Here is a 26,646-nt window from a genome sequence, read left to right on the forward strand (position 1 = left end):
TCCAATGCAGTTACACCTCCGACATCGCCTTAATAAAAACAATGTTGTCGGGTTATCAAGGGTTAAGGCAGAACTGATTGAATCTAGCTTAGTGGAGCATTTGTTCGAGTGTAAAACCAACATACATTCTATGTTTTTGTGATTGTGTCAGGTTGAATGTGTTTGTACTTGGTCATGTCATTATGGGGGTAGAGATATTTGAATTGCACCTTTAAAAATGTTTGTACATATTACATTAAGAACAGATTGCCCATCCATTCTATAACCCATAGGAACAAGATTTCTAGACCAACATAGGAACAACAAAGTAACAGAAGAGCAACAATAGTCCACATACAAAATGGCAGCAGTTCAAATAATCAAAGTTGAAAAACAACATTGAAAGGATGGCTGAATGAGCATCGAGTCCATCTTTGGCATTTCCCCGAACCACAAGAGGAACATTCGTCATCGATGGATTGGTAAGAGGTGTGTTTGTGAGTGTCTAGATTTCACTGTTCTCCATCAGACATGGGTCAGCTAGTTGGAGAGAGAGGGGTCAGATCTGAAAGAGAAAACAGAACAGAAACTAGTACATAAAAAAACTAAGTAATACAATTGACTGGGGATCAATAAAGTTCATTATTATTTGACAACCTTACCTCAGAGTGGGTGGAGGACATGTGGGCTTTATCAAGTTACTCTGAAAGAGAGCCTGTCGTCCAGGAGAGGGCACTAGAACAGTGCTACAACTGGGGGTGAGGAGAGGTGACCATGACAGATTGGCTCTGTATAGTGCTGAGCAGGCAGATACAACAGCAGCAATCCAAATGCAGAGAGAGAAACCAGAGGAGGCACATTAGGCCTGTCATGCCAAATAATGTCCCCAGGCCAAATAGTGTCCTCCCCTGCGTCAGAATGGGATTCGATAAACTATTAGCGTCCGTTGCTATATCAACGGTGTGATGACCTAATAATTTTGGAGATCATTACAGCCTAAATAAATTACGTTCTTTTCATCATCGCTATGCAAACAAGGATGATTTTCACTACAATTTGGCTGTTTAAACAAGTTTCGCTAAAATGAAAACATGAATTCAAACTACTTTTGGGTACCTTGTTAACATTACAACATGAAATCCATGTCTTAAACGTTGCTACATTTCAGAAATGGCGCAAAATTGTGTAATCTGCTTGACACATTAAAGTTACTTACCTTAGTCAGTTAATTTCCACTGCATTCATGTTTTTTAACCTGCCCTTTCCTTATCTACACCGAAATAATACAAATTCAGTAGTCCTCTATTATGATTAAAAATATATATCGCATAGCTCATTAGTACCTCCTTGTGGTTGAATATATGGCAACTTTAGGATGTTAAATGTTTTGGAAAATGAAACTGCTTTTTATCGATCTGAATATTTTCTTCACTGTCTGGATACAATATTTAATATTGGCTGAGACCATACTATTTAAGGATAAAAATATTTTTTATCGTTTCACCAAATTCCAGAGGGGACATGTCATTACCAACACCTCATAAAATGTGCTATTTTAGTTGAAAAGGAAATGACCGAAATTGTGCATATGGTATTTTACATAATATTTCACTTTTTTTTTTCATGTTATGAATTTACTATTTTCTTAATCATATGTATGAATCATTGTCATGTCCAAATGTCCATATATGCCTTGATAATACTCAGAAACTAGAAATCTTGTTCCTGTGGGTTATAGAATGGATGGGCAATCTGTTCTTAATGTAATATGTACAAACATTTTTAAAGGTGCAATTCAGTTTTTCCAAACATGTATTTACCACATAAGATAATTTCTAAAGGAATGTAAAATATTGAGAACAAGCATATAATGTTCACATATGGGAAAAATCATCAATATCAATTGTAATTTAATGCACCTTTACCTCTAAAATATATACCTTGATAGTAATGACTTAGTGTTGTGGTAATGAGAGTATGGTGGAAATTACATTTCATATAAAACTGATATTCAAATACCATTTGGAACTCAGTAGTGAGTGTTACGTCACAAGGATAGGACATTTTTTTTTACACGCTTCAGCACTTGGTGGTTCCGTTCTGTAAGCTTGTGTGGCCTACCACTTCGTGGATGAGCCGTTGTTGCTCCTTGATGTTACCACTTCACAATAACAGCACTTACAGTTGACCTTGGCAGCTCTAGCAGGGTATAAATTTGACGAACTGGCTTGTTGGAAAGGTGGCATCCTATGACGGTGCCATGTTGAAAGTCACTGAGCTCTTCAGTATGGACCATTCTACTGCCAATGTTTGTCTATAGAGATTGCATGGCTATGTGCTTGATTTTATACACTTTTCAGCAATGGGTGTGGCAGTTTTGCCAAGTCGGTTAGGACATCAACTTTGTGCATGACAAGTAATTTTTCCAACAATTGTTTACAGACTAATTATTTCACTGATAATTTACTATATCATAATTCCAGTGGGTCAGAAGTTAACATACACTAAATTGACTGTGCCTTTAAACAGCTTGGAAAATTCCAGAGAATTGGAGGTGAAACTGGCTCTCATGAGGACCGCCACAGGAAAGGAAGACCCAGAGTTACCTCTGCTACAGAGGATAATTTCATTAGTTACCAGCCGCAACCCAAATAAATGCTTCAGAGAATTCAAGTAACAGACACATCTCAACATCAACTCTTTAGAGGAGACTGTGTGAATCAGGCCTTCATGGTCAAATTGCTGCAAAGAAACCACTACTAAAGGACACCAATAAGAAGAGACTTGCTTAGGCCAAGAAACACGAGCAATGGACATTAGACCGGTGGAAATCTGTCCTTTGGTCTGATGAGTCCAAATTTGAGATTTTTGGTTCCAAACACGGTCTTTGTGAGATGCAGAGTAGGTGAATGGATGATCTCTGCATATGTGGTTCCCACCGTGAAGCATGGAGGAGGTGTTATGGTGCTTTGCTGGTGACACTGTCAGTGATTTATTTAGAATTCACACCTACTCACACTTAACCAGCATGTCTACCACAGCATTCTGCGGCGATACGCCATCGATCTGGTTTGCGCTTTTTTTTTTTTGGGTCATTCTACATTTGTTTTTCAAATGTACAATGACCCAACACACCTCCAGGCTGTGAAGGGCTATTTGACCAAGAAGGAGAGTGATGGGATGCTGCATCAGATGACCTGGCCTCCACAATCACCCAACCTCAACCCAATTGAGATGGTTTGGGATGAATTGGACCGCAGTGTAGGAAATGCAGCACACAAGTGCACAGCATATGTAGGAACTCCTTCAAGACTGTAGGAAAAGCATTCAAGGTGAAGCTGGTTGAGAGAATGCCAAGAGTGTGCAAAGCTGTCATCAAGGCAAAGGGTTGCTACTTTGAAGAATCTCAAATATAAAATATATTTTGATTTGTTTAACCCTTTTTTGGTTACTACATGATTCCACATGTTATTTCATAGTTTTGATGTCTTCACTATTGTTCTAGACTGTAAAATATAATAAAAATAAAGAAAAACCCTTGAATGAGCAGGTGTCCAAATTTTTGACTGGTACTGTATATAAAAACAATTTCCTTTACTAGACTCTAATCGAGAGTGATTTACAGTTAGCCAACTTAAAATGAATGCACTAAGTGAGAATATACTGTTACATACACTCGCAAACCACATTCCTAAAAAAACATCAATTTTGTTTATGGGGATCTATCCAAATATGTGGAGGTATGGCCTGTAGAACACTGATAAATATCCAACAAGGACGAAGGTCGTAGGAGTAGAGCAGCTCCTAAATGGCTACACTGTAGGCTATGAGCCACACCGCTAGGAAGAAGAGGAAAAAGAAGATGTCTTTCATCTGCCAATCAGGAGGGGAACAGAATATTACATTCGGAATTATCACAGTTTTTTGTGTGTGCAGTTTTTACACTTTTCTTTCAATACTAGTTGTTCCTGCCAAAACCAGCACTTCAATCTAGACCATATAGACAGACTCTAGTGACCAAAATCCCATTTCAGCATGGCCAGCGCCATTAAGAACTTTCACCACTGTTAAGTAGTCAATTGGGTGAGACTTCCTATGGGTTAAGGAAGGATCACATGATTCCTTGCAGGTCATCAGAAGAGATCAGCCAATTAATTAAACTCCTGAGCATAACTTTCATAACTGCAGGTGGCAGTAACACGCATACCTGTTCAAACACACACTAGGTGGCTGTAGGCACCCTTAGGGAAAGATACAGCGAGACATCCTTCTCCCTTATTTTATCTGATCGGGTAGGGCCTACTTATTGCCCCCACCCCGCGGAGGCGGTGCCCCAGAGACGGTAGAGAAAGGAGACATTTTTTTTTAGCCAGTGATATGTCGGGTGGCCTGGTGGGGAGAGCCGAGCAGGGAGAGGACAATAAGTAGACCAAAGTCAGCAGTTCACTCTCGCGTGGCGGAACCATGAGCTCTCGTGGGAAAGCATTCTCACGTGAGAGAGGGAACACCTACTTACACAGACAGGAACCTTGAAAAATGAAATGGTGTATGGCTTGAGTCATTAATCTTAATTTATCCACCATCTTTGGCACCCTTTCAGCTTGTTTGCCAACTCATAGAAGTAGAAGAAAATTGACTGCTTCAAAATGAAGATTATTTTGTAAATTTTATTTCACCTTTATTTAACCAGGTAGGCTAGTTGAGAACAAGTTCTCATTTGCAAATGCGACCTGGCCAAGATAAAGCATAGCAGTGTGAACAGACAACACAGAGTTACACATGGAGTAAACAATTAACAAGTCAATAACACAGTAGGGGGGAAAAATGGCCTCAATGGCACGGTCTATGCTCTCACAGTTGCCATAATGGAGACGGCTACAACAACCCAATGTCTATCTAAGTATATTACTTAGACACACTGCAGTGCACAGTGTTCTCTTTCTTCTTAGAAATCCCTCAATTTGGTCAACAATGATCTTGGGTCCCAGCTGTTTGTGGATGGCGAAGATGTAGATGAGACAGAGGGTAAACATTACATTTAAGTCATTTAGCAGACGCTCTTATCCAGAGCGACTTACACCATGTAGTCCACAGCCAATACAGCCGAACTCGTAGGACCACGAGACCATTCTATCACACACAACAAACGCCTTGGTCACAGGGATGGACACACAAAATCCATATATTTATTTATTTATTAGGATACCCGTTAGCTTTTGCTGATGCAGCTGCTACTCGTCCTGGGGTCCACACACAAAACATAAAATATGACATAACATAATACAAATACTGAGCTAAATTGTATGCTAACAAAATAGGAATATTATATTATACTAATCCAATTACTTAGAGAAAGAGATTTTGTTTAACAAGTAACACAACAATATCTCAAAAGATACAAAGGTGTGAGAATGATTGGCACGGGTCCCTGTTTTCAATACTTTGTGCACCCTCCCTTGCTAGGATAACATCTATAGTGACTAAATTGTCCATTATAAATTGTCCTAATATTTTTTTTAATCATAATCCTTTAGCCACAATGGAGAGTGGTGAAATGTTAGTCTTGAAGCATACAAATCCAATGTCCAGAGTTCAATTCAAGTTGGAAAAATATGAAATGTTTTTTAGTTGTGGAAAAAAAAATCATTTTTTGATGAATTCCTGGTGATTTTACAGTTTTTTTAAAATCCAGAACTAAAGTCATCCCCCCCCACACCCATACGTGTGTGGGTGACACACAGTTAAAAGATTGGGGGGAATACACATTGGCAACAAAGTGTGTGAACCCCCCTCTACAGGCTGAAGGAGGGTACACAGTTTGATTCAGGTTGAAAAATATTAAAGGTCTTTTAGTTGTGGGAATAGCTGGGAACTCAATTTTTATGAATTCCTGGTGATTTTACCTGTTTTTTTTACACAAATAAAGTCCATTCTGGGTTTTAAAAAAAACCTAATAATATATTAAAAAAAAAAAAAAGCAAAATCACCAGGATTTAATTTTTTGGTTTTTGTTCCCAGCTATTTTCCCATAGCACTTCAAACTTGTTTTTCTATCCACAGTACAGTACATTTCAAACAAAACAGCAGCAGACTAAACAAAAACATGAACAAAGACTAGTGGACTCAAGGAAGGGAAAGAGTGTGATGTATCTGTGTATGGGGAGGGTAGGGTTAGGGTTTGGATACAAACCCGATTTAGGATACGGGGTCGGGTTAGGGGTAAGGATGCAAAACCAGTTTAGGGTAATGGGTAGGTTACCAGTTTGGGTTAGATGGTGATCAGTATGGTGCAGAGGGGAATGTCTTTGTAGTGTATTGCTTTGCTTGTATGTGTGTGGGGGGGGGCTTATTGGTAGGCCTTGTGGGGCCTAGGAAGGGGCTTTAGGAAGAACTGAAGGATCGTGATGGAGTCAGTCATGGGTGGCTGGAGGGAGGGAGCTTGGACCTGGGGATGACAAGGTGGCCTTCTGTGGTGGAATGGAGTGCTTGTGTATGTTGGTAGGGGAGAAGAGGGTCTGAGAGGTGAAGGGCGTAGCAGGTCAGAAGGAGAATATTGTAATCAATACACAGTTGAAGTCGGAAGTTTACATACACTTAGATTGGAGTCATTTTCAACCACTCTACACATTTCTGGTCAACAAACTATAGTTTTGGCAAATCGGTTAGGACATCTACTTTGTGCATGACATGTAATTATTCCAACAATTGTTTACAGACTGATTATTTCACATATAATTCACTGTATCACAATTCCAGTGGGTCAGAAGTTTACATACACTAAGTTGACTGTGCCTTTAAAAAGCTTGGAAAATTCCAGAAAATTATGTCATGGCTTTAGAAGCTTCTGATTGACTCAAATTATGTCAATTAGCCTATTGGAGGTGCATTTGTGGATGTATTCAGTGCCTCTGTGTGTGACATCATGGGAAAATCAAAATAAATCAGCCAAGACCTCAGAAAAGAAATTGTTGACCTCCACAGGTCTGGTTCATTCTTGGGAGCAATTTCCAAATGCCTTAAGGTACCACATTCATCTGTACAAACAATAGTACGCAAGTATAAACACCATGGGACCACGCAGCCATCATACTGCTCAGGAAAGAGTTCTGTCTCCTAGAGATGAAACGTAATTTGGTGCAAAAAGTGCAAATCAATTCCAGAACAACGGCAAAGGACCTTTTGAAGATGCTGGAGGAAACAGGTACAAAAGTCTCTATATCCACAGTAAAACAAGTCCTATATCGACATAACCTGAAAGGTTGCTCAGCAAGGAAGAAGCCACTGCTCCAAAACCGCCATAAAAAAGCCAGACTACGGTTTGCAATTGCACATGGGGACAAAGATAGTACTTTTTAGAGAAATATCCTCTGGTATGATGAAACAAAAATAACTGTTTGGCCATAATGACCATAGTTTTGTTTGGAGGGAAAAGGGGGAGGCTTGCAAGCCAAAGAACACCATCCCAACTGTGAAGCACGGGGGTGGCAACATCACGTTGTGGGGGTGCTTTGCTGCAGGACGGACTGGTGTACTTCAAAATAGATGGCATCACGAGGAAAAAAATGATGTGGATATATTGAAGCAACGTCTCAAGACGTAAGTCAGGAAGTTAAAGCATGGTCGCAAATGGGTCTTCCAAATGGACAATGACCCCAAGCATACTTCCGAAGTTGTGGCAAAATGGCTTAACCTCTTGGAACACTAGGGGCAGTATTTCATTTTTGGATGAAAAAATGTTCCCGTTTTAAACGAGATAATTTGTCACGAAAAGATGCTCGACTATGCATATAATTGACAGCTTTGGAAAGAAAACACTCTGACGTTTCCAAAACTGCAAAGATATTATCTGTGAGTGCCACAGAACTGATGCTACAGGCAAAACCAAGATGAAACTTCAAACAGGAAATTAGCTAAATTTGAGGCGCTGTTTTCCATTGTCTCCTTATATGGCTGTGAATGCGCCCTGAATGAGCCTACACGTTCTGCCGTTTCCCCAAGGTGTCTGCAGCATTGTGACGTGTTTGTAGGCATATCATTGGAAGATTGGCCATAAGAGACTACATTTACCAGGTGTCCGCCCGGTGTCCTTTGTCGAAATTGGTGCGTAATCTCCAGCTGCAAGCATTCGTCCATGTGAGAGAGGAGACGTCCACGAACGATATATCATCGAAGAGATATGTGAAAAACACCTTGAGGATTGATTCTAAACTACGTTTACCATGTTTCAGTCGATATTATGGAGTTAATTTGGAAAAAAGTTTGGCGTTTTGATGACTGAATTTTCGTTTTTTTTGGTAGCCAAACGTGACGAACAAAACGGAGCGATTTCTCCTACACAAAGAATCTTTCAGGAAAAACTGAACATTTGCTATCTAACTGAGAGTCTCCTCATTGAAAACATTCGAAGTTCTTAAAAGGTAAATGATTTTATTTGAATGCTTTTCTTGTTTTTGTGAAAATGTTGCCCGCTGAATGCTACGCTAAATGCTACGCTAAATGCTATGCTAAATGCTACGCTAGCTATCAATAATCTTACACAAATGCTTGTTTTGCTATGGTTGAAAAGCATATTTTGAAAATCTGAGATGACAGTGTTGTTAAACAAAAGGCTAAGCTTGAGAGCTAATATATTTATTTTATTTGCGATTTTCATGAATAGTTAACGTTGTGTTATGCTAATGAGCTTGCGGGATAATTACACTCCTGGATACAGGTTTTTTTCGTAGCTAAACGTGATTAACAAAACGGAGCGATTTGTCCTAAACAAATAATCTTTTTGGAAAAACTGAACATTTGCTATCTAACTGAGAGTCTCCTCATTGAAAACATCTGAAGTTCTTCAAAGGTAAATTATTTTATTTGAATGCTTTTCTTGTTTTTGTGAAAATGTTGCATGCTGAATGCTATGCTAAATGCTACGCTAGCTATCAATAATCTTACACAAATGCTTGTTTTGCTATGGTTGAAAAGCATATTTTGGAAATCTGAGATGACAGTGTTGTTAACAAAAGGCTAAGCTTGAGAGCTAGCATATTTATTTCATTTGCGATTTTCATTAATAGTTAACGTTGCGTTATGGTAATGAGCTTGAGGCTGTATTCACGATCCCGGATCCAGGATGGCTAGAATCAAGAGGTTAAGGACTACAAAGTCAAGGTATTGGAGTGGCCATCACAAAGCCCTGACCTCAATCCCATAGAAGATTTGTGGACAGAACTGAAAAAGCGTGTGCGTTCAAGGAGGCCTACAAACCTGGCTCAGTTACACCAGCTCTGTCAGGAGGAATGGGCCAAATTTCACCCAACCTATTGTGGGAAGCTTGTGGATGGCTACCCGAAATATTTGACTAAACGATTTAAAGGCAATGCTACCAAATACAAATTGAGTGTTTGTAAACTTCTGGCCCACTGGGAATGTGATGATAGAAATAAAAGCTGAAATAAACCACTCTACTATTATTCTGACATTTCACATTCTTAAAATAAAGTAGTGATCCTAACTGACCTAAGACAGGGAATTGTTACTTGGATTGAATGTCAGGAATTGTGAAAAACTGAGTTTGTGTGTATTTGGCTATGGTGTACGTTAACTTCCAACTTCGACTGTAGATATTGCAACATAGTAGCGAACAAGGGGGCAGCTTGTGCAAATGCAATAGGGGAGTGATTGCTTCCTACAAGAGCAGAAAAGGTGATCTCAAAGATCAAAAGATCTCTAGGCATCTTTGAAAAGACAGGGAAAAGATGGTCCTACATGTATTTTAACTCAGGATTGGAATGATTTTAGCCTACTTTGCTGTTGCTTACTTTACATTGAGCTAGGCTATGGCGACTGCCCCTGATAGAAATGTTCTGTTTTCACTTAAGTAGACACTGGTTTAGTGCTGAAGATGAATAGGCGGTTGGAAAGGGTCCAAGTTCATACAAAAACACATTACACATATAGTGAGGTCTTGATTTTGTCTCAAGTAACAGTTAGCAAATTAGGTAAATTGAGAAAGCTCACTTTATTTAAACCTCAATGCCAACTTGTAGATTTTTGCTATATAGATCATGTGGATGTTTTCAATGCATTTCCAACACTTTCAGATAATTGTTATAAAATAAAATGGTGCATTAAAATGTCAAAAAGTATATTAATCTGGGTAACTCTTACAGCCTTAATAATTATATACTTACATAGTGTTGAGGTGCTCTTGATGTTGCTTGGAGTTAACTCTTTTGGGACCGTTTCATTGGTTCCAATTCTGACTAGTCAAACACTTGTAGAGAAACTGACTGAGGTGTTCACGCACTAACTACCGGAGACCTGACAATGAAAGGAAAGAGGGTGTGCTGATATATCCACCACAGTTTACACATCCCAGGCATCCGACACACGTTGACACCTATAGCTTCAACTTCCAACATGATTCTATTTCTTGGGCGTCAACGAGTGACATTTAATAGTTTGATTAGGACATAAAATAAGCTCTAACCTTGTAGAAAATTTAACGTTTGAAACCATCAAGCTACAGAAGACTTCATTTTCATTGGTTGCTTTCAACAGTCAGCTCTGACGTCACAAGTCATATGATTTCAATGTGTATTACCGTTTTAGTTTATTTACTGATAACATTAATAGAAAACAATGTAGACTCAGACTAAGCAGAGTAGTAGCGTGAAATTGCACCTAAAAACATGCTGAGTTTACAAAACATTAAGAACACCTGCTCTTTCCATGACAGTCTGACCAGGTGAAATCTATGATCCCTTATTGATGTCACTTGTTAAATCCACTTCAGTGCAGATGAAGGGAAGGACAGGTTAAAGAAGTATTTTTAAGCCTTGAGACAAGGAGTGTGTGTGCCATTCAGAGGGTGAATGGTCAAGACAAAATATTTAAGTGCCTTTGAACTGGGTATGGTATTAGGTGCCAGGTGCACCGGTTTGTGTCAAGAACTGCAACACTGCTGGGTTTTTCCACGTGCAACAGTTTCCCGTGTGTATCAATGGTCCACCCCTCAAAGGACATCCAGCCAATTTGACAACTGTGGGAAGCATTGGAGTCAACATGTGCCAGCATCCCTGTGGAACGCTTTGGACACCATGTAATTTCCATGCCCCGACGAATTCAGGCTGTTCTGAAGGCACAAGGGGATGTGCAAGTACAACTCAATATTAGGAATAATGTTTGGTGAACTCGGTTTCGGCCTAAGGTTTCATGCTTTTGGTTGATAAGGGAAGGGGATGGAACTGGGTCTTAATCAGTTTATCAACTTTTTGACTAACTGACAGCCTTAATAATTATATACTTACATAGTTTCGGAGGTGCTCTTGATGTTGGTTGGAGTTGACTCTTTTGGGACTATTCCATTGGTTCCAATTCTGACTGCCTGACTGGTCAAACAGTTGTAGAGATAAACTGACAGGAGTGTTCACCCACTAACAGAGACCTGACAATGAAAGGAACAAGCGCGATGATACATCCAACAGTACACACATCCCAGGCACCCAACACGCGTCACCACATCGCTTCAACTTCCAATGTGTAAACTCATCAAGTCGCAGGGGTACTTCATTTTCATGGTTTCTTTTAATGTTTAAATTGATGTCCGTTTATTGACGGATATCACGTGGTCATGGACTAGAAAAATTACTCACTGAAACCAATGGAGACTCAAACAGACTTAGCACAGAGTAAGTGTCAAATTGCACCTAAAATCTATCTATGGCCAGTTTTGCAGTTCCCTACTTTAAATGGGTAGGGTAAGGATTGTGTGGAGGATAAAACTGATCCTAGATCTGCCTCTGTGTGTGACAGAGAGGGATACACAGATGCGTATAATTACTTTAGGCTGGTGTTTACATTCTTACATAACTTAAACAGTACCTACAGTATTTAAGGCTGGTTCAGAAACAGCATTGATAAAGAATCTATTACAAACAGTTCACTCAGTCAGTGACAAGTACGCTGCAAGCCTGTAAATCCATAGCTTGTAGGACAGTGACACCTTGCGTTCATTTATTTCGCTCTCTGCCTAAGCACTGATCAGAGTACAAAAACCTTCAGGGTTGGTTTCCCAGACACAGATTAAGCCTGGTCTTGGACTTAAAAGCGAACTCGCTTGTGCTCAGGAAACCACCCCTCAGAGTAGGCTTCAAATAAAAGACGGGAACAGAAAATCAAGAGTCAAATCTCTATATTTAAACCAGCCGACCAACAACCTGACAGGTTTATACCACACATAGAGAAAGGAGTCAGTGTAGTGTACTTACATTATGTACAGTATGTGTGTGCGCGCACGTGTAAGTGTGTATGCATGTGTGTTCTGCATCGCTCCCATAACATTGTAATTTTTTTTTATTCATATATAGTGCGTGTGTATATTTTGCGGATATCTACTCAATATTTCTGTACAGCAAGACACACAGGAGACGAGAGAGGGGGCGGGCGGTTACGAGTTTACATGGGGATAGCAAATAGGGAGGTGAATAAAACAAATGTCACTCTACGGCCTCAGTGGGCCCAGTCACGTGCAAAGAGTGGGCAGCAGAACCAATGGGAGTAGTGTGAGAGCGACCCCTTCTCCAATCAATAGGAAGAATCCATCTCTCTGTCCTCCCTCACTTCCTCATCCATCTTTCGACCGTGCTTCCTGAAGTACTTGTACCTCTGAACATAAAGCTTGACCAGGTTGCTCACCTTGACCGGGTTGATCTCTCCATTTCGACTGTGGCAGATCTGAGAAGCAGAGACAACCACACACACAGGTCGGTATTAGTCATAAACACACTATATCAAATTGCTGTTAAACTAACTACACAGTCATTTCATTTCGCTAGGCTGAAATTACTTACAATGTAACGTAATTACAACTTCCAATTGTTACTGTGTTGGAACATAGTTACATATTCTGCATTATAAACCGGATAGTTTGCATCCTGGATGCTTTTTTGCTGAAACAGTATTCCAGCCTTGTGTATATTAGACAATATACCACTGGTATGATGCAAAAACACTTGTTTACGGTCTTTTTTTAATGATGTTTATAATAGCAATAAGGCACCTCTGAGGTTTGTGGTATAGGGCCAATATACAGTTTCGCGTCCTGCATAAGAAAAGCCCTAGGCCAGTGCCGTTTTAGAGAATTTGGCCTCACACTGAACAAAAATATAAACATACAACAATTCAAAAGATTTCACTGAGTCACAGATCATATAAGGAAATCAATTAAATAAATAAGGCCCTAATATATGGATTTCACATGACTGGAAATGCAGATATGCATCTATTGGTCACTGATACCAACAAAAAAAAAGTATGGGCGTGGATTAGAAAACCAGTCAGTATTTTGTACGACCACCATCTTATCTGCCTCATGCAGCGCCAGACATCGCTGTTGCATAGAGTTGATCAGGCTGTTTATTGTGGCCTGTGGAATGTTGTCACGCTCTTCAATGGCTGTGAGAAGTTGATGGATATTGACGGGAACTGGAACACGTTGTCGTAAACGTCGACCCAGAGCATCCCAAACATGCTCAATGGGTGACATATCTGGTGAGTGTGCAGGCCATGAAACTGGGACATTTTCAGCTTCTAGGAATTGTGTACAGAACCTTGCGACATGAGGCCATGTGTTATTATGCTGAAACATGAGGTGACGGCGGTAGATGAATGGCACGACAACGGGCCTCAGGATCTCATCAGTGTCTCTGTTCATTCAAATTGCCTTCGAGAAATTGCAATCGTGTTAGTTGTCCGTAGCTTATGCCTGCCCATACTATAACCCCACCCCCACCATGGGGCACTCCATTCACAACATTGACATCAGCATACCGTTCTCCCACACAATGCCACACACGGTGTCTGCCATCTGCCCAGTACAATTGAAACCGGGATTCATCCGTGAAAAGCACACTTCTCCAGCTTGCCAGTGGCCATCGAAGGTGAGCATTTGCCCACTGAAGTCAGTTACGACGCTAAAACTGTAGTCAGGTCAAGACCGTGGTGAGGACTACGAGCATGCAGATGAGCTTTTCCTGAGACAGTTTCTGACAGTTTGTGCAGAAATTCTTCGGTTGTGCATACCCACAGTTTCATCAGCTGTCCGGGTGGCTGGTCTCAGACGATGCCGCAGTTGAAGAAGCCAGAAGTGGAAGTCCCGGGCTGGCGTGGTTACACGTGGTCTACGGTTCTTATGAACATTACATTCTCTGGCAACAGCTCTGGTGGACATACCTGCAGTCAGCATGCCAATTGCATGCTCCATCAAAACTTGGGACATCTGTGGCAGTGACAAAACGGCACATTTAAGAGTGACCTTTTATCGTTCCCAGCACAGGGTGCAACAGTGTAATGATCATGCTGTTTAATAAGCTTCTTGATATGCCACACCTATCAGGTGGATGGATTATCTTGGCAAAGGAGAATGCTCACTAACAGAGAAGTAAACCAATTTGTGCACAAAATTGAGAGAAATAAGCTTTTTGTGCACGTTATTTTTTTTAAAATATTATATTGCTGTTGTTGTCTCACCTACTGTTTTAGCTACTGTTTTAGCTAGCTCTCCCAATTCAACACCTGTGATTACTGTATGCCTCGCTGTATGTCTCTCTCAAATGTCAATATGCCTTGTATACTGTTGTTCAGGTTAGTTATCATTGTTTTAGTTTACAATGGAGCCCGTAGTTCCACTCTTCATACCCCTGATACTTCCTTTGTCCCACCTCCCACACATGTGGTGACCTCACCCATATTACAACCAGCATGTCCAGTGATACAACCTCTCTCAGTGCCTGGGCTTACCTCCGCAGTACCCGCACCCCACCATACCCCTGTCTGCGCATTATGCCCTGAATATATTCTACCATGCCCAGAAATCTGCTCCTTTAATTCTCTGTCCCCAACGCTCTAGGCGACCAGTTTTGATAGCCTTTAGCCGCACCCTCATTCTACTCCTCTGTTTCGCGGGTGATGTGGAGGTAAACCCAGGCCCCACATGTCCCCAGGCACCCTCATTTGTTGACTTCTGTGATTGAAAAAGCCTTGGTTTCATGCATGTCAACATCAGAAGCCTCCTCCCTAAGTTTGTTTTACTCACTGCTTGAGCACACTCTGCTAACCCTGATGTCCTTGCAGTGTCTGAATCCTGGCTCAGGAAGGCCACCAAAAATTCTGAGATTTCCATACCCAACTATAACATTTTCCGTCAAGATAGAACTGCCAAAGGGGGAGGAGTTGCAGTCTACTGCAGAGGTAGCCTGCAAAGTAATGTCATACTTCCCAGGTCCATACACAAACAATCCGAACTACTAATTTTGAAAATTACTCTCTCCAGAAATAAGTCTCTCACTGTTGCCGCCTGCTACCGACCCCCCTCAGCTCCCAGCTGTACCCTGGACACCATTTGTGAATTGATCGCCCCCCATCTAGCTTCAGAGTTTGTTCTGTTAGGTGACCTAAACTGGGATATGCTTAACACCCCGGCAGTCCTACAATCTAAGCTCGATGCCCTCAATCTCACACAAATTATCAAGGAACCCACCAGGTACAACCCTAACTCTTTAAGCAAGGGCACCCTCATAGACGTCATCCTGACCAACTGGCCCTCCAAATACACCTCCGCTGTCTTCAACCAGGATCTCAGCGATCACTGCCTCATTGCCTGTATCCGCTACAGAGCCGCAGTCAAACGACCACCCCTCATCAGTCAGACGCTCGCTCCCTAAAACACTTCTGCGAGCAGGCCTTTCTAATCGACCTGGCCCGGGTAATCCTGGAAGGACATTGACCTCATCCCGTCAGTTGAGGATGCCTGGTCATTCTATAAAAGTAACTTCCTCACCATTTTAGATAGGCATGCTCCGTTCAAAAAAAGCAGAACGAAGAACAGATATAGCCCTTGGTTCACTCCAGACCTGACTGCCCTCGACCAGCACAAAAACATCCTGTGGCGGACTGCAATAGCATCGAATAGTCCCCGCGATATGCAACTGTTCAGGGAAGTCAGGAAACAATACAGTCAGGAAAGCTAAGGCCAGCTTCTTCAGGCAGAAATGTGCATCCTGTAGCTCCAACTCCAAAAAGTTCTGGGACACTGAAGTCCATGGAGAACAAGAGCACCTCCTCCCAGCTGCCTACTGCACTGAGGCTAGGTAACACGGTCACCACCGATAAATCCATGATTATCGAAAACTTCAACAAGCATTTCTCAACGGCTGGCCATGCCTTCCGCCTGGCTACTCCAACCTCGGCCAACAGCTCCGCCCACGCCTCTCCAGGTTCTCCTTTACCCAAATCCAGATAGCAGATGTTCTGAAAGAGCTGCAAAACCTGGACCCGTACAAATCAGCTGGGCTTGACAATCTGGACCCTCTATTTCTGAAACTATCCACCGCCATTGTCGCAACCCCTATTACCAGCCTGTTCAACCTCTTTCATATCGTCTGAGATCCCCAAGGATTGGAAAGCTGCCGCAGTCATCCCCCTCTTCAAAGGGGGAGACACCCTGGACCCAAACTGTTACAGATCTATATCCATCCTGCCCTGCCTATCTAAGGTCTTCGAAAGCCAAGTCAACAAACAGGTCACTGACCATCTCGAATCCCACCGGACCTTCTCCGCTGTGCAATCTGGTTTCCGAGCTGGTCACGGGTGCACCTCAGCCACGCTCAAGGTACTAAACGATATCATAACCGCCATCGATAAAAGACAGTACTGTGCAGCCGTCTTCATCAACCTGGCCAAGGCTTTCGACTCTGTCAATCATCATATTCTTACCGGCAGACTCAGTAGCCTCGGTTTTTCGGATGACTGCCTTGCCTGGTTCACCAACTACTTTGCAGACAGAGTTCAGTGTGTCAAATCGGAGGGCATGCTCTCCGGTCCTCTGGCAGTCTCTATGCGGGTGCCACAGGGTTCAATCCTCGGGCCGACTCTTTTCTCTGTATATATCAATGTTGTTGCTCTTGCTGCGGGAGATTCCCTGATCCACCTCTACGCAGACGACACCATTCTATATACTTCCGGCCTGTCCTCGGACACTGTGCTATCAAACCTCCAAACGAGCTTCAATGCCATACAACACTCCTTCCGTGGCCTCCAACTGCTCTTAAATGCTAGGAAAACCAAATGCATGCTTTTCAACCGTTCGCTGCCTGCACCCGCACGCCTGACCAGCATCACCACCCTGGATGGTTCGGACCTTGAATATGTGGACATCTATAAGCACCTAGGTGTCTGGCTAGACTGTAAACTCTCCTTCCAGACTCATATCAAACATCTCCAATCGAAAATCAAATCTAGTCGGCTTTCTATTCCGCAACAAAGCCTCCTTCACTCACGCCGCCAAACTTACCCTAGTAAAACTGACTATCCTACCGATCCTCGACTTCGGCGATGTCATCTACAAAATTGCTTCCAACACTCTACTCAGCAAACTGGATGCAGTTTATCACAGTGCCATCCGTTTTGTCACTAAAGCACCTTATACCACCCACCACTGCGAACTGTAAGCTCTAGTCGGCTGGCCCTCGCTACATATTCGTCGCCAGACCCACTGGCTCCAGGTCATCTACAAGTCCATGCTAGGTAAAGCTCCGCCTTATCTCAGTTCACTGGTCACGATGGCAACACCCATCCGTAGCACGCGCTCCAGCAGGTATATCTCACTGATCATCCCTAAAGCCAACACCTCATTTGGCCGCCTTTCGTTCCAGTTCTCTGCTGCCTGTGTCTGGAAAGAATTGCAAAAATCGCTGAAGTTGGAGACTTTTATCTCCCTCACCAACTTCAAACATCTGCTATCTGAGCAGCTAACCGATCGCTGCAGCTGTACATAGTATATCAGTAAATAGCCCACCCATTTTTACCTACCTCATCCCCATACTGTTTTTATGCATTTACTTTTCTGCTCTTTTGCACACCAATATCTCTACCTGTACATGACCATCTGATCATTTATCACTCCAGTGTTAATCTGCAAAATTGTAATTATTCGTCTACCTCCTCATGCCTTTTGCACACAATGTATATAGACTCCCTTTTTTCTACTGTGTTATTGACTTGTTAATTGTTTACTCCATGTGTAACTCTGTGTTGTCTGTTCACACTGCTATGTTTTATCTTGGCCAGGTCGCAGTTGCAAATGAGAACTTGTTCTCAACTTGCCTACCTGGTTAAATAAAAGGTGAAATAAAATAAAATAAAAAAATATTAAAGCTCATGAAACACGGGACCAACACTTAACCTGTTGCGTTTATATTTTTATGTTCAGTGTATTGGCCAATATATCACACCCCCTTGGGCCTTATTGCTTAAATATTCTACACTCCCTCTGGCCTTATTTATGAAGTCTACTTCCAACAACTGCCAATACCTGTTTGTGGAAATTCTATAAACATTCACAAACAAGTCAAAAGTAATTGTATCGACACCACACCACTCAGTCTGGCATAATTACTAATCTTTTAACATTGTGTTAGCCAATCTATTAAAATGTCACAAACAGGTTGTAATTCCTATGGAACAAAATGCACCTCCACTCCATTACTGAGAGACACTACAGCCTAAACCCAAAAGCCTGACCATTGGTGGAGCAGACTTTTTGTTCCAGCCCAGCACGAACAGACCTGATTCAACTGTTTATCAAGTCATTCATGGAATAAGGTGTTTGTTTCACACCATAGAATAACAAGGTTAACACTGTGCTCAGCCACGTAACACTGTGTGCCTAGCCACTTAATAACAGCGTACTTAAACCATGTAATAACACTAATAACACTGTGCTAAACCATGTAATAACAAGGTAATAAAGCTAAAGCAGGATTATGGTTAGAGGGCTGGGTTACCTTGTGCACTGCCTTTCTCAGGATGTCCTTGTAGTCGTCCTTGTTGATGTCTTTACGCTGGTAGTAAGGCTTAATGGCCAGCTTCACCTCCTCCACCGCACGCTCCTGAGTGTGGAGCTTCTTCAGGTACTGAGAGCGAGAGAAATAAAATAAGAGATGCAGTGCTAGTGTTGCACGGTATACCGAAACGTCACTACTTTTCAGATACCAGAGCATGAAACACTGTTTTGCAGTAGAATTTGTTACTTTCGGTACTTCTGTCAAATGTGTCTCAATGTGTCTGCTTGCTAATTCGGCCTGCTAACTGCTAGCTTGTTTAGCCCAGGTCCGCTAACTGCTACCTTGTTTACCCCGGCCTGCTAACTGTTAGCTTGTTAGCACAGGCCTGCTAACCGTCTGCATCGCCGCGTCCCAAACACTCACTGGACCCATATGTACTTTCTATCTCTTTCCGATTTTTAAATTTGTTTATACCTTCCGGAAACCTGCCTCACCCAATGTGATACGGAATCGCTATATTTTTAATTTTTAGAACACACTCAAGAACCTCCAGAAGCTAACCAGCTAACTAGCTACAAGCTATTTAGTCATTGTTAGTGTTTTTAACCTGGATAACACTCGCCAGTCCAGCTTCCCTGCCCCATCCACCGCTGCCCCCTGGACACTGATCACTTGGCTACATAGCTGATGCACGCTGGACTGTCCATTAATCACGGTACTCCATTCTGCTTGTTTGTTTTATCTGTCGGCCCCGTTGCCTCGTCAACGCCATTTTACCTGCTGTTGTTGTGCTAGCTGATTAGCTGCTGTCTCACCTACTGTTTTAGCTAGCTTTCCCAATTCAACACCTGTGATTACTGTATGCCTCGCTGTATGTCTCTCTCAAATGTCAATATGCCTTGTATACTGTTGCTCAGGTTAGTTAGCATTGTTTTAGTTCACAATGGAGCCCCTAGTCCCACTCCTCATACCTCCTTTGTCCCACCTCCCACACATGCGGTGACCTCACCCATTACAACCAGCGTGTCCAGAGATACAACCTCTCTCATCATCACCCAGTGCCTGGGCTTACCTCCGCTGTACCCGCACCCCACCATACCCCTGTCTGCGCATTATGCCCTGAATATATTCTACCATGCCCAGAAACCTGCTCCTCTTATTCTCTGTCCCCAACACTCAAGGCGACCAGTTTTGATAGCCTTCAGCAGCACCCTCATACTACTCCTTCTCTGTTCCGCGGGTGATGTGGAGGTAAACCCAGGCCCTGCATGTCCCCAGGCACCCTCATTTGTTGACTTCTGTGATCGAAAAAGCCTTGGTTTCATGCATGTCAACATCAGAAGCCTCCTCCCTAAGTTTGTTTTACTCACTGCTTTAGCACACTCTGCTAACCCTGATGTCATTGCCGTGTCTGAATCCTGACACAGGAAGGCCACCAAAAATTCAGAGATTTCCATACCCAACTATAACATCTTCCGTCAAGATAGAACTGCCAAAGGGGGAGGAGTTGCAGTCTACTGCAGAGATAGCTTGCAAAGTAATGTCATACTTTCCAGGTCCATACCCAAACAGTTCGAACTACTAATTTTGAAAATTACTCTCTCGAGAAATAAGTCTCTCACTGTTGCCGCCTGCTACCGACCCCCCTCAGCTCCCAGCTGTGCCCTGGTCACCATTTGTGAATTGATTGCCCCCCCATCTAGCTTCAGAGTTTGTTCTGTTAGGTGACCTAAACTGGGATATGCTTAACACCCCGGCAGTCCTACAATCTAAGCTCGATGCCCTCAATCTCACACAAATTATCAAGGAACCCACCAGGTACAACCCTAACTCTTTAAGCAAGGGCACCCTCATAGACGTCATCCTGACCAACTGGCCCTCCAAATACACCTCCGCTGTCTTCAACCAGGATCTCAGCGTTCACTGCCTCATTGCCTGTATCCGCTACAGAGCCGCAGTCAAACGACCACCCCTCATCACTGTCAGACGCTCCCTAAAACACTTCTGCGAGCAGGCCTTTCTAATCGACCTGGCCCGGGTAATCCTGGAAGGACATTGACCTCATCCCGTCAGTTGAGGATGCCTGGTCATTCTATAAAAGTAACTTCCTCACCATTTTATAAGCATGCTCCGTTCAAAAAATGCAGAACTAAGAACAGATACAGCCCTTGGTTCACTCCAAACCTGACTGCCCTCGACCAGCACAAAAACATAATAATATAATAATAACATCCTGTGGCGGACTGCAATAGCATCGAATAGTCCCCGCGATATGCAACTGTTCAGGGAAGTCAGGAACCAATACACGCAGTCAGTCAGGAAAGCTAAGGCCAGCTTCTTCAGGCAGAAGTTTGCATCCTGTAGCTCCAACTCCAAAAAGTTCTGGGACACTGAAGTCCATGGAGAACAAGAGCACCTCCTCCCAGCTGCCCACTGCACTGAGGCTAGGTAACACGGTCACCACCAATAAATCCATGATTATCGAAAACTTCAACAAGCATTTCTCAACGGCTGGCCATGCCTTCCACCTGGCTACTCCAACCTCGGCCAACAGCTCCGCCCCCCGCAGCTCCTCGCCCAAGCCTCTCCAGGTTCTCCTTCACCCAAATCCAGATAGCAGATGTTCTGAAAGAGCTGCAAAACCTGGACCCGTACAAATCAGCTGGGCTTGACACTCTGGACCCTCTATTTCTGAAACTATCCGCCGCCATTGTCGCAACCCCTATTACCAGCCTGTTCAACCGCTTTCATATCGTCTGAGATCCGCAAGGATTGGAAAGCTGCCGCAGTCATCCCCCTCTTCAAAGGGGGAGACACCCTGGACCCAAACTGTTACAGACCTATATCCATCCTGCCTATCTAAGGTCTTCGAAAGCCAAGTCAACAAACAGGTCACTGACCATCTCGAATCCCACCATACCTTCTCCGCTGTGCAATCTGGTTTCCGAGCAGGTCACGGGTGCACCTCAGCCACACTCAAGGTACTAAACGATATCATAATTATTCGCCTACCTCCTCATGCCTTTTGCACACAATGTATATAGACTCCCTTTTTTCTACTGTATTATTATTATTGTTAATTGTTTACTCCATGTGTAACTCTGTGTTGTCTGTTCACACTGCTATGCTTTATCTTGGCCAGGTCGCAGTTGCAAATGAGAACTTGTTCTCAACTAGCCTACCTGGTTAAATAAAGGTTAAATAAAAAATTAAAAAATTAATAAAAAACGTGTCAAGCCGTTCTTATCAGCGCAGTCGACCCCTTATTATAGAGCGCACAGTGCCTGCTCCACTTGCTAGCCTGCACTGGGAGTCTGGGCTGCATTCATATAAGTTCCCACTCATACTGCACAGAAGTTAACAGACTTGAATTATGCGACAAGGCATGTAGATGTTGAAACTGTTAATTACTGATTCGCAAAACAAAGTCAATACAGACTAGAACCCTTTACAATGGAAGAATATACCGATAGTGTCCAGCTTTGTAGGCTAACATTCCTTGCTAGGTGACAGCTAAAGCTAACTGTCACGCCCTGGTCTTAGTATTTTGTGTTTTCTTTATTATTTTGATCAGGCCAGGGTGTGACATGGGTTATTTTATGTGGTGTGTTTTGTCTAGGGGTTTGTTGTAGGTTATGGGGTAGTGGTTAGTGGGGTTGTCTAGAATAGTCTATGGCTGCCTGTAGTGGTTCTCAATCAGAGGCAGGTGTTTATCGTTGTCTCTGATTTGGGAACCATATTTAGGCAGCCATATTCTTTGAGTTTTTCGTGGGTGATTGTTCCTGTCTCTGTGTTTGTTTGCACCAGATAAGACTGTTTAGGTTGTCACGTTACGTTTAATGTTTTGTATAGTTCGTGTTTATCTTTTATTAAAAGATAACCACGCTGCATTTTGGTCCGCCTCTCTTTCGACACAAGAAAACCGTAACACTAACATCAATTCACTACCCTAGACTTTGTTTGTGATGATATGCAAACTAAGGCATAATATTGATTTCATAGCTGATTGCCAATAAAAACTTTATGGATTCACTTATTCGGTCTCTTTCTCATCTCTCCAAAAGATGATCTATTGCCTCGTGAATGACATTATTACTCATTAAAGAGACAAACATTCTCATGAAAAAAGCTACTTCTATACAAATGCTGTTGATGAACACAATAAAAAAAGTGTCCCAAAATGGAAGGGAAATGGTTTGTCATCTGTAGCCCCATGGAATCACCCAAAAACAAGCTCAATAACTCAATGCATGCACACACTCCTATTGAATATGCATTCACCTGTATTGTGGATATGCTACAGATTTATTTACCATTGAAATAAATGATTACCATTATGTAGTTAGATCGTTTTTACCTAAGTCAAACTGATTGCATAATTGATTCATTAATGCATACATGGCTGTCTCTGAAAAAAATGTTTGTAAAAAAAATAATAAAAAAATAATAAAAATGCAAATATGTTGATATTTTACTCAAAAGATGCCCAACGATTGAACAGAGCAGTAGCTGAGCATATCTGTCTGGATCATGTGCCATTCTGTAACTTTGGCTAATATGCCTTTTTTTTGTGCCTCGGTATCGTTTTGGTATTGAACATCGGGATACAAAACCTAGTATCTGTAATGAAGTCTACGTTCTGGTATTGTGCCAACACTATGCAGTACTGTACTGATAGTCAGAAGACTATATTCCTTTCCACACACACACATCAGTAATTGGAAGATATGAGAGTGGTAGAAAGACATGGTTTTTAATGGTGCTACCTTGTCAGGGTCCTTGCTCTCGTTGTCCCAGCCTATATCACTGGAGTCTCCGGACCCTCCCGAGAACCCAGAGGGCATGAGAGGGGGCGGGGTCTGGGCACAGCCGCCACCCAAAGACATGCCAAGGTGCAGGTGGTTGGGCGGGGTTTTGGTGCAGCCCACCAATGGGAGAGCGCTGTGCAGGATGAACTGAGCAGGGGTGGGACCAGGGGAAGGAGGAACCTGGGAGGAGGAAGAAGGGGCATGCTGCGATGAATGGTTCTGATTGGTTTGGGAGAGAATCTGCAAGAGAGAGAGATGGAAGGTATGATGAGAAATGGTTGGTCAGATATCGAACACCTTCAAAACAATCCAAGACAAATATGTAACACGTATACAGTGCCTTCAGAAAGTATTTACCTCCTTTGACTTTTTCCACATTTTAATGTGTTACAGCCGGAATTTAAAATGGATTCAATTGAGACTTTGTGTCACTGGACTACACACAATACCCCACAATGTCGAAGTGGAATTATGTTTTTAGAAATGAAAGGCTGAAGTGTCTTTAGTCAATTAATATACAACCTCTTCAGGAGGTTCAGGACCAAAAATGTGCTTAACAAGTCACATAAGTTGCATTGACTCACTGTGTGCAATATTGGTTTTATTATTTTTATTTCACCTTTATTTAACCAGGTAGGCTAGTTGAGAACAAGTTCTCATTTACAACTGCGACCTGGCCAAGATAAAGCAAAGCAGTTCAACACATGGAGTAAACAAACATACAGTCAATAAATAATACAGTAGAAAAAGTCTATATACAGTATGTGCAAATGAGGTAGGATAAAGGAGGTAAGGCAATAAATAGGCCATGGTGGCGAAGTAATCACAATATAGCAATTAAACACTGGAATGGTAGATGTGCAGCAGAATATATAGAGTCGGCCCGAGAATGAATGAAGAAATAAGTGTGTGTGATATATATATATATATATGTATATATGAATGTGCAAGTAGAGATATTGGGGTGCAAAGGAGCAAGATAAACACAGTATGGGGATGAGGTAGTTGGATGGGCCATGTACAGATGCAGTGATCTGTGAGCTGCTCTGACAGCTGGTGCTTAAAAGCTAGTGAGGGAGATACGAGTCTCCAGCTTCAGTGATTTTTGCAGTTCGTTCTAGTCATTGGCAGCAGAGAACTGGGAGGAAAGACGGCCAAAGGAAGAATTGGCTTTGGGGGTGACCAGTGAGATATACCTGCTGGAGCACGTGGGTGCTGCTATCAGGTTTCAAGACTAGTCATTCAACTGAGACTGCTCTTCTCTGTATCACGGAGGCGCTCCGCACCGCTAAAGCTAACTCTCTCTCCTCTGCTCTCATCCTTCTAGACCTATCGGCTGCCTTCGATACTGTGAACCATCAGATCCTCCTCTCCACCCTCTCCGAGTTGGGCATCTCCGGCGCGGCCCACGCTTGGATTGCGTCCTACCTGACAGGTCGCTCCTACCAGGTGGCGTGGCGAGAATCTGTCTCCTCACCACGCGCTCTCACCACTGGTGTCCCCCAGGGCTCTGTTCTAGGCCCTCTCCTATTCTCGCTATACACCAAGTCACTTGGCACTGTCATAACCTCACATGGTCTCTCCTATCATTGCTATGCAGACGACACACAATTAATCTTCTCCTTTCCCCCTTCTGATGACCAGGTGGCGAATCGCATCTCTGCATGTCTGGCAGACATATCAGTGTGGATGACGGATCACCACCTCAAGCTGAACCTCGGCAAGACGGAGCTGCTCTTCCTCCCGGGAAGGACTGCCCGTTCCATGATCTCGCCATCACGGTTGACAACTCCATTGTGTCCTCCTCCCAGAGCGCTAAGAACCTTGGCGTGATCCTGGACAACACCCTGTCGTTCTCAACTAACATCAAGGCGGTGGCCCGTTCCTGTAGGTTCATGCTCTACAACATCCGCAGAGTACGACCCTGCCTCACACAGGAAGTGGCGCAGGTCCTAATCCAGGCACTTGTCATCTCCCGTCTGGATTACTGCAACTCGCTGTTGGCTGGGCTTCCTGCCTGTGCCATTAAACCCCTACAACTCATCCAGAACGCCGCAGCCCGTCTGGTGTTCAACCTTCCCAAGTTCTCTCACGTCACCCCGCTCCTCCGCTCTCTCCACTGGCTTCCAGTTGAAGCTCGCATCCACTACAAGACCATGGTGCTTGCCTACGGAGCTGTGAGGGGAACGGCACCTCAGTACCTCCAGGCTCTGATCAGGCCCTACACCCAAACAAGGGCACTGCGTTCATCCACCTCTGGCCTGCTCGCCTCCCTACCACTGAGGAAGTACAGTTCCCGCTCAGCCCAGTCAAAACTGTTCGCTGCTCTGGCCCCCCAATGGTGGAACAAACTCCCTCACGACGCCAGGACAGCGGAGTCAATCACCACCTTCCGGAGACACCTGAAACCCCACCTCTTTAAGGAATACCTAGGATAGGATAAGTAATCCTTCTCACCCCCCCTTTAAGATTTAGATGCACTGTTTTAAAGTGACTATTCTACTGGATGTCATAAGGTGAATGCACCAATTTGTAAGTCGCTCTGGATAAGAGCGTCTGCTAAATGACTTAAATGTAAATGTAAATGTCTATGATGACCAGTGCGCTGAGTTAACCTGTTACTCCTACCCCCTACTTTTTCGAACATTCTGTTAAAAATCGCGCAACATTTCAGCGCCCTGCTGCTCATGCCAGGAATATAGTATATGCATATGATTAGTATGTGTGGATAGAAAACACTCAGACGTTTATAAAACTGGTTAAATCACGGCTGTGACTATAACAGTACGTGCGTTTCATCGAAAAGCGCAGGAAAATCTGATCACTGAAAATTGGAAAATATATCAATGCGCCACTTGCATGAATTGTCTATGGGAAAGCAAATTACCTGGAGCCGAGATTGCAATTCCTACAGCTTCCACACGATGTCAACAGTCTTGTCATTTGCCTAGGCTTTGTTTCTTGGTCAAACGAAGAAGAGACAGCCGATTTCTTCAGGTCTCGGACTGGATATTTTGGTTGAGATTTAC

At 43.0% G+C, this 26,646-nt stretch overlaps 1 protein-coding gene across 1 annotated transcript in view; it reads right to left on the reverse strand.

Annotated features, from left to right (window-relative positions):
• Positions 1 to 12,143: 12,143 nt before the first annotated feature.
• LOC118358952 (splicing factor, arginine/serine-rich 19-like) overlaps positions 12,144 to 26,646 on the reverse strand; it is a 28,390-nt gene continuing 13,887 nt past the window's right edge. The window contains exons 7-9 of the mRNA XM_052481161.1: positions 23,576 to 23,857; positions 18,810 to 18,938; positions 12,144 to 12,702 (exon numbers count right to left, since the gene is read on the reverse strand). Of these exons, the coding sequence (XP_052337121.1) occupies positions 12,553 to 12,702; positions 18,810 to 18,938; positions 23,576 to 23,857 (561 nt within the window). The 3' untranslated portion in view covers positions 12,144 to 12,552. The remainder of the gene's footprint in view (positions 12,703 to 18,809; positions 18,939 to 23,575; positions 23,858 to 26,646) is intronic.

Source organism: Oncorhynchus keta, chromosome 26 (genome assembly GCF_023373465.1).
Source record: "Oncorhynchus keta strain PuntledgeMale-10-30-2019 chromosome 26, Oket_V2, whole genome shotgun sequence".
Taxonomy (NCBI): Eukaryota; Metazoa; Chordata; class Actinopteri; order Salmoniformes; family Salmonidae; genus Oncorhynchus; species Oncorhynchus keta.